General features: G+C 52.5%; 1 protein-coding gene across 1 annotated transcript in view; it reads left to right on the top strand.

The window, feature by feature from the left end:
- Positions 1-7,385: 7,385 nt before the first annotated feature.
- The window catches only part of CIB4 (calcium and integrin binding family member 4), a gene marked incomplete at both ends in the record, with an annotated part of 34,440 nt that continues 32,708 nt past the window's right edge, over positions 7,386-9,117 (top strand). Inside the window, 2 exons of the mRNA XM_079791886.1 lie at positions 7,386-7,439; positions 7,899-7,933. Coding sequence (XP_079648012.1) covers positions 7,386-7,439; positions 7,899-7,933 — 89 coding nt within the window. The remainder of the gene's footprint in view (positions 7,440-7,898; positions 7,934-9,117) is intronic.

Below are 9,117 nucleotides of genomic sequence, written 5' to 3'. Positions count from 1 at the left end.
ACCTGGGGCTTTCCATCCTGGTGACCTTCTGTACCCGGCCCCTGTCCTTGCTCTGCTCATGTCTGTCTAACAGCCCCCCACAGGTCTACAGTGAGGATCGGGTTGTTCATGTGGCTCCTCCCCGAGGTTAACAGGCTCCCCACGCCGGGCAGGGGCAGTGCTCCCCGTCGGAGCCCCTCGCCCACCTTGGTGGCATAGGGCTTCCTCACTGTCCTTCTTTTATAAGCTCTGGACCCTGCTTCCCTCAGCCTTCTCTTTGGATTTTTAAAATAAAAAAATAGTCACTTTGACAGCTTCTAGCTTTTCTCCTCTGCTATCACAATTTTACATCCCCCCAGGCAATGTGAATGGGAGATTAAAAATTAAAAGAAAAAAAAGATCTCTTATGAGAAGGTAGAAAAAACACAAAGGTTTAAATCTGAAGATATTACCTGTCCCTGTTTTTCCTCTGAGTGAATCTTTTCATCCCCAAACGAACATCATTCTCCTCTTCTCACAAGGTCGGACCTAGGTCTCTGTCTCTCTAACTGTACCCCACGCCACCCCCGGATTTCCTGGTGCTGAGTAAGAAGGAATTTGGGTGGCTTACGCTCCCTGGTTCACGGGAGGCAACCTCTAAATCCTTGGGGCTTCCCAGGTGATGAGAGTGTCTTTGTTATTCTAGTGGGCGGCTCAGACCTCGCCTGAGTTTCACTCTGATGAGATGACTCAGGATGGGGGGCCCACCATGTGACCAGAGGGCTGGGGTTTTGAACCCGATGACATCAGCTCAACCTCTGGGGAGGGGGAGGGGGCTGGAGATGGCATTCAATCACAGGGCCAATGATTCCGTCCGCAATGTTGACGTAATGAAGCCCCAATGCAAACGCTGGACACCCGTGCTCAGGTGAGCTCTTCCTGGTTAGTTCCGCATTGGGGGCCCAGGACTGTGACATCCGAGGACACGGCAGCTTCACGTTGGAGAGCCCCTGAGACCCCGCGCTATGTGTCTCTTCATTGGCCGGTCCTGACTTGAGCCCTTTGTAATAAAACTCTGGTCCTAAGCCTAGTGCTTCCCTGAGTTCTGTGGGTTGTTTTCCCGTGAATTATCGAACCCAAGTGGATAGGGGCCACTTAGAAGCGCCAGTAGCCCGAGAACCCCAGAGCTCGTGGCAGCTGTCTGAAGTGAGGGGCGTCTGGGGGAGGACTGTGCCCTTGGCCGGTGACGTCTGCACTAACTCCAGGCCGTTAGCGTCAGAGTTGCTTTTTACCGGCTTCCCACCACTGCCTGAGGTGCCCTACTCACCTGTCCGGAGACTCAGTCTCCAACGGAGGCCCATCCCCACCCTCGGCCCAGAAGCCAGATGCGGAGGCAGGAGACCTACCCTTGAGCTGAGCCTGGGTGCGCCTAGCTCGATCGGGAGAAGGTAGTGTGTGGCCCGGGGAGCGGCCTTTGTGCTCGAAGGCCGTGGATGGTGTGGGTGTGCCTGCACAGTCTCCCACCCCCTCCTCCTTCCGGGTCCAGGCTCCAGCCTGCTCGTCTGGCTGGTGGGGGTCCCCAGGGCCCTCTGGATCGGCCCCCTCAGGGTTCTCCCCGCCGCCTGGCCAGGGAGTCTTTCCCGGGTGTGCAAAGAAAAGACTGCTTATTCTCTAAAACCGCTCAGATCTTCCTCCCAAGCTTCTACCTCTAGCCTTTTGCACTCGGATGTCGAGTGTGACTCGACACGGGTAGCATTAGAATAAAGGAATCGAGAAAAAAGCAAGCGAGTGCAAAGGGCTAGACTTCCTAGGAATAATGCTCCGGTGTCTTCCAAGTGGGGTGATTTCTTCCCCATTTAAATGTGCCATCGATGGAAGGCCTACTCTGTTTCTAGCTCCAGCCTTAGCAACCCTCCTCTCTCCCAGGAGAGGCAAATGGGAAACGAAAGAACTGCTTTAAAGGGTCTGTTTGGAGGAGCTAGCCCAGTGGTCGGCAAACTCATCAGTCAACAGAGCCAAATATCAACAGTACAGCGATTGAAATTTCTTTTGAGAGCCACATTTTTTAAACTTAAACTTCTTCTAACGCCACTTCTTCAACATAGACCCGCCCAGGCCGTGGTATTTTGTGGAAGAGCCACACTCAAGGGGCCAAAGGGCCGCGTGTGGCTCGCGAGCCGCGGTTTGCCGACCACGGAGCTCGTCCCTCTGCCTAAATGCTGTGTTTCAGGTTGGGTACCCCCTTCTCTACTCCAAGTCAGTGCCTGGCAGCATGCGGGGCTTCCCTGGCCACGGGGAAGTGTCCTCAGATCCATACTTGTTCTGCGCATCTTTGCTGGTCTAACCGGGCATGACGGTCACAGCTGGCCTTACGGACAATGTGCCGGCAGGCACCGTGGGAGTCTGGGTTGTCCCATTTGTCCCTGGGAGAGTGCCTCTTCATCCTGGCCAGCCTTGCTTGAGCTCTCAGCCCCTCTGATCTACTCCCTGGAACATATGGGTTCCCTGCGCAAGGGCCAGGGAGGCTGGGAGCCCTGCCTTAGTCATGCCCGCCCCTCCCGGCAGACTTCTGGAGGTGTGCAGCCCCCACCTTATCCCACAGGCGACCTTGAGGCAGCGTGACTCAGGCACTGAGATTCTCAGCACCAGGGATGTTTCGAAGCACCCTGCGCCCTCATCCTGGGGTAGTGAGCTCATGACAGTCTGGCGTCGCCGCTGTTTTCTTCGTCCCCTGTCTCCGAGACCAGAAGGGCAGTCCTTTTGTCCTTTTCCTTGCAGTCTGCCAGCATGCTCCTGTAGATCCCACAGTCTGCGTTCCCCAGGCCTGCCTCTTGCCACACCGAAGGAATATAGAAAACCCCTTCTCCTGCCCAAGCATGGCTTTCCAGGCGGCTCAGCTGCTGGGAACGCAAACAGAAATCTAGTTGATGTTCAGGGCTGGGCAGTGACCTGCCCCAGCAGGATCCACCTGGTCCTCAGCACCGAGTAACTACAGTGGGAGTACCCCCCGCGCCCCCAACCATCTACAAGACTCACAGGCTGAGGAAATAGATGGGAAACTATTTGAAAATATAATACTCATTTACACATTTCTTTAATATTTATAATGGGTCTACGATGTGCTGGGCACTAAGTTAGGACATACATGCTTCTTGAAATTGTTTTCAATAACAACTTTATTAATAAACTAGTAGCCCTGCACATGAATCTGTGTGCCAGTAGTTCGCCTCCCCGCCCTCATGTAGCTCGCCCCGCCCGCCTCCCCTCCCTCCCACTCCCCTTCATAGCTTGCTGCCCTGCCCCCGCCTGTAGCTCTCTGACGCCTGCTTGTAGCTCACTGCCTCACCCTCCTGATCCATGATCCAGTCTTTACATGGTGGGTCGTTATGCTTCAGGGCATAACCACCATTTGCATATTACATCTTTATTATATAGGATAATTGACATACGATTCAATCTTATAGTGTATAACAGAGTTGTACAACCATCAGCACCATCTCATTTTAGAATATTTTCATCACCCCAAAAAGAAACTCCATGTCCATTAGCAGTAACCTCCTAATCACCCCCCCCCCCCCACCCTGCTCTTGGCAACCACCAATCTACTTTCTGTCTCTATGGATTTTTCTACTCTGGACATTTCATATACATGGAATGATATAATATGTGGCCTTTTGTGACTAGCTTTCTTAATTTAGTATAATGTTTTCAAGCTTCATTCATGTTGTACCATGTATTAATATTTCATTTAGTTTTACAGCAGAATAATGCTCCATTATATGGGATATGCCACATTTTATTTATACATTCATTATTTGGTGATTATTTGGGCTGGCTCTACTTTTTTGGCTCTTATGAATAATCTTGCTATGAACATTCATGTACAAGATTTTATATGGACAAATGCTTTCACTTCTCTTGGGTATATACACAGGAGTGGAATTGCAGGGTCGTATGTGTTAAAAAACGAAATTAGTCTGAGTAAATTTTAAGGATCTTATTAGCTTTATTCAACAATTCATAAATCGGACAGCGTGGAATCCAGCAGATAGAAAGAAGTCCCGAGGAGCTGTACGAAATGAGACTTTTATAGGTAGAAGGTGGTGGGAACAAGGAAGTTATATTAGCAAAAAACTGGTTGTTTGTGGCAAGGTCACCTTCCTTTAGGGCAGTGGTTCTCAACCTTTCTAATGCCGTGACAATTTAATACAGTTCCTCATGTGGTGGTGACCCCCAACCATAAAATTATTTTCGTTACTTCATAACTGTAATTTTGCTACTGTTATGAATCATAATGTAAATATCTGTGTTTTCCGATGGTCTTAGGCGACCCTGCTAGCGGTTCTCAACCTGTGGGTCGTGACCCACAGGTTGAGAACCGCTGCTGTAGAGCTGCGGTTCTAGAGATATTGGTTGGTAGTGAATTGAAGGAAGAATCATATGGGGGTGGGGATCTTTCTTTGTTTTTTTTATGTGTGTTTTTTCTTTCTTTCTTTTAAGGAGCATAGGTTTTATTTCTTGGATAAATGAGCTGATGCACAGAAAAGCATTTTGGAATTACAAAGGGATATGCAAATGTGAGGTGATATTCTTATTGCTGTTATCGCTATTTGTAAGAACCAATGAGAACCCTCTCGATGAAATCACAGAAACCTGTGTGTGTGTGGTGGGGCGGCTGTGGGCAGGAGTTGGGAGGATGTGGGGGGATGGAACTAAAAGAGAGGGGAGGGCAGCAGAGTTTGCAAACCTTGGTTACCTGCTTGAGGTGAGAAAGAGAGAGGTTTATGATTTCTGGCATATTCCTTCACCACCTGTACAATTATTTACTCAGCATTTTTCTTTATATGTGCTCCTATTTCTTTTCATTAAACAGGTCTATTTATAAAGGAAACCTTATATCACAGTTATAAATGGCAAACCTGCGTCGTTTTCAAAATGGAAGGAAGGCTATAAACAAAGGTAGCGGAAGCCAAACCGTGTTATTAAATTCTAGCTGGAGGCTGTTCCCTTCTGGGCCTGACAAACTCCCCCCACGCAGCCTGGCTCCCCTCTCCCCGTCCCTCGGCCTCCGCTCACGTGTGCCTCCTCAGGAAGCCTCCGCAGCCCCACCCTCTCCCCCTCAGCTTTATTGCTTCCAGGGCCCTTATCTCCGTGGCAGGGATGCTGCTCTTCCTCTGTGCGTCTGGCTGCACGAAGGCAGGACCTTGTCTCTCAGGCACTCTGTCTCCTCTCAATAAGCAGCTGTTGGAAAAAGAGCTGCAGGGATGTTCTCTAGTCTGTTTCCTATTCGGGGGTGTCAACAGGGTGCAAAGGCACCCACCAGCCTGTGCCACGCGGCCGCGGGCACCTCCAGGTAACAGGAGGACTGAGTGAGACTTGAGGAGGAAGCAGCCTCTGGGGGTGTCACCCACGGCTCACCTGGCTCCCACCCACGCTGTGGGCATCCCCAGGCCTGCACCTGCCATCCAGGCTTGGATCCTCCCTTGCCCACTCGCCTGAGGGTTCCCACAGCATCACTGAGCCTCACCAGCTTGCCTTCCCAGAGTGAAGGAGCGGTACCCTGCGGACCTCACAGACCTCTGCGTGCATGGCAGGAGGCAGCTTGCGTGGACACGGCTGGCAGAGAGAAGCTGCCCAGTAAATGATGGTGGACGTTCCAAGGGCTCAGCAGCACATGGGATTTAATCACTGACTTTGCCTGCTACAATCCTGCCCTTTCTTCCAGGCTCAGCTGTCAAAAGTAGCAATATTACTTACCCTCTATGGAGAACTCATTATGTGCCTGGCACCTTGTAAATAAGAGCTAAATAAATATAACATCTTATTTTATCCTTGCATGAATCTTATAAAGTGGGGATTCATTATTCCCATTTTATAGATGAGGGAACTGAGGCTTAGAGTAGTTGTATGACTTGCCCACAGGGATGCAGCCAGCCCTGTACTATTAAGCCTCTGATGGCATCCGCTCAATCTCCCTTGGCACGTGTGTGCGTGCGTGTGTGTGTGTGTGTGTGTGTGTGTGTGTGTGTGTGTGTTTGTGAAGTATCCAGTTCTTGAAGGCTGAGACTACAGTCACTCATTTCTCCCCAGGGCCGGGCCAGGTTCCCAGCACACTGCAGTTGCCTCCCCTGTGTCTGCCAGGTCAACGGGGGACTGAGGGCCCCTGGGGTTCCTCTGCCCGGCTCTATCTCCAGGAAGGACAGGTGAAGAAATGGAGCAAAAGAAAAGAAAACCAAGCAGCTGAGTCCCAAAGACATAAGTTAGCTGCAACAGAAAGGCCTTGGGATGGTCACGGAGGAGAGTGTGTGGAAGGACCTGGTAGACCCAGGAGAGCCACACGGCACAGTGAGGGGGGCGTGCAGACCGCCCAGAGGCAGGAGTGGGGGTGGCTGTGGGAGGCCCCTCCTGGCCTGAAGCACTGAAGCTGAGCTGGGCTTGTCTGTCTTCCCAGGTTAACTCTCCACCCTGCCCTTCATTCCTGCAGGAGACAAGAAGAGGAACGAGCGATGCTGGGGTACTGATCCCTGTGTGTTGGGCCAGGACTGGAGCCACTCTGTGGTCAGTAGCCCAGGATTCTGCCCTCGCCTGGGTGATTTGTCTACACCCCACCTTGCCTTTTGAAGAGTTCCATCAACTTCCCTTTTTAGACCCTCTCCAAAGTATCCTAATTTGAATGGGCCCTCTGCTCCTGCGGGGACCCTTCCCGGACCCTGACTGGACCCTGACTGATGGGGTGGAACGCCCCTTTAGGTGCTCTTTGGGCCACTCTTGAGGTCAGGGTCTATGCATCCTCATTTTTGCGTCCCCGCATTTGGCAAAGTGCTTGGGTCCGAGGCTCAGCTGTCACTTCCTAACTGTGTGACTGTGGGTGAGCTTCTCACCTCCGCTGAGCCTCAGTTTCCACACTTACAAAAAAGGGTGACCTGAGAGCAATGGTTGTTATTGTGACAATGAGATGATCCAACCCATGACAGGATCCTGACAGCTAACATCCATTGAGCACTTCTGTGCCTGCCATTGCTGCCTGTATTAACTCAAATCGTCCTCACAACGTCCCATGTTATCACCCCTGTTTCATAGGTGAGGAAACTAAGACCCGGAGAGCTTGAGTAACTGGCCCAAGGTCACATGTCTTGTTAGCATGAGCGGATCTGGGCTTCAAACCCAGGCAGGGTGACTCCCGAGCCAACAGAATGGCACTCAACCCTGCTCCTGGGCTGGCTGCCTTTCTGTTTGTGGCTTGGGGGTGGTGTCTGTTAGCCCCGGGAACCCAAAGAACCCATTTCTCTGCCCACTCAGAAGCTCAGGTAGAATGGGCAGAAGGTAGAATGTATGGCAACTATGGCAACCAGATCACCTGGTCACACCAACGGGTGAGCCCTGGGGGCAAAGGTTCTGCTGCCGGCGGAGAGAAGGGTGTGGCTGGCATGGGACAATGTTTGAGGTACCAGATCCACTGGGAGGACCTGGAAGAGTACCAGGTGGGTAGCTCAGGCTGAGACTCTGGGCAGAGGTGGGAGCTTCCTAAGGCAGGTGGGGCGAGCGGGAAGACTCTTACCTGAAGCTCTAGACTCTAGAGTCTACCAGTCAGATAGCGGTGGCCCTGGCCTTTGCTGAGGTCCAGTCCAGTGCTCCGAGGCCTCCTCCCCACCCGTCTCCTGCTCCACAGCCCAGTTTCCATCTTGTCTCTGATTCTCTCTCCAGGTCTGAGCCCACACACTCCTTCCCGAGACCATCAGAGACAGGGGAGGGGGAAGGGCACGGTTCCCTCCTCAGCCACCCCCTCAGGCATCCACTGCTGAGGGCCAGGTGCCTCCATTTCTGGCTGTGGGATGAGAGCATGCGCTATGCCACCCCAGCCCCCGAAGCTCCCCACACCTCGGGAGGCCAGGGCAGGGCTGGACGGAGTGGGCAGGTCACCTCTCTGCGGTTTGTTGTAGGCGCTGACCTTCCTGACCAGAAATGAGATCCTGTGGTGAGTAAAGCCACCCCCCTCTCCTCACCCTCCGCCCTTGGGCTGGGACCTTGCCCTGGCCCCTGAGGGTGGTGCCTGTTCAGAGCCACAGAGCCCTGGAGATGAGGCTGCCCAGAGGAGGCAGACCCAGCCCCAGCCCCAGGGGTGGGGTTGGGATTCCCAGGCCTGACTGGAGGTGAGTGAAATGTCAGGCTCCAGGATGCTGGGGGACCCATGGCAGGGCGTCTTCATGGAATCACAGAGGCGGACAGGCCCTCCCTGGGATGATGAAGAAAAGGGGAAGGACTCAGGAAACAGGACTGAAGCCCGTTTGGACCGTCACTGGCCCAGTAACCTTGATGTGCTAACTGCCTCTCTCTTAGCTCCCACGCCCTCCCCAAGCCTCCCTTCAGGGCCCGGTGTGTGGCAGACACTGTGCCGGCCCTGGAGTGTAATGGTGAACACTGGTCCCTGTTCTCGGCAGATTTCTGTCCCCAAAGCCACCCATCACCACATCCCCTCATGGGATGGCAGAGGGATGGAAGGCGTGGGGGAGGGGTGAGTGCACAGCCCAATCCAGGTGCTCAACGAACACGTGTTAGAGGGATGAATGAGCTCTCTAAGGCATGGGGTGGGGCGAGGCTGGAGGGAGGAGACCACTTTTAGATGCTCAGGCGCGGGCCCCTCTCCCCTCATTGTCTCTGCGTGGAGTGGAGTTGCGCTCCCCGCCATGACACCCGGCCTGAAAGCCACACTTCCCACCTCGAGTCCCAGGCAGGCGATGCCTTTGCCACAAGCACGAGCCTCCCCAGGCCCTGAGCGTGGCCAGGACACAGGGAGCTGTGGAGACCAGCGCCAGTCACGGGCTATATTATTTTCCTTTGAAACTTAAAATCCACTCATTTTTTTTAAATATAGAAATAAATATGACAAAACTTCAAGTGACTCACATCCTACTACCCCTACTGAGCTTTTCTAAAAAGTAACTCTTGAGCAAAAATAAAATCTAATTTTAAAATGTAACTTGTGAGCATGGCTAGAAAATTCGATAGCATAGAAAGCTCTACATAAAAAAGTAAATGTCTCTTCCCCCTCCCCGCCCCCATTTTCCCAGGTCTTTTCCCCAAAGGTAACCCCCTTCAAAAAGGGTATCCCATTCATACTGCAGCATGTCCTCATTTATAGGGTAGCATTCATACTGTTCA

Source organism: Cnephaeus nilssonii (genome assembly GCF_951640355.1).
Source record: "Cnephaeus nilssonii genome assembly, chromosome: 15".
NCBI classification, from domain to species: Eukaryota; Metazoa; Chordata; class Mammalia; order Chiroptera; family Vespertilionidae; genus Cnephaeus; species Cnephaeus nilssonii.
This window is presented reverse-complemented; position numbering and strand designations above follow the sequence as displayed.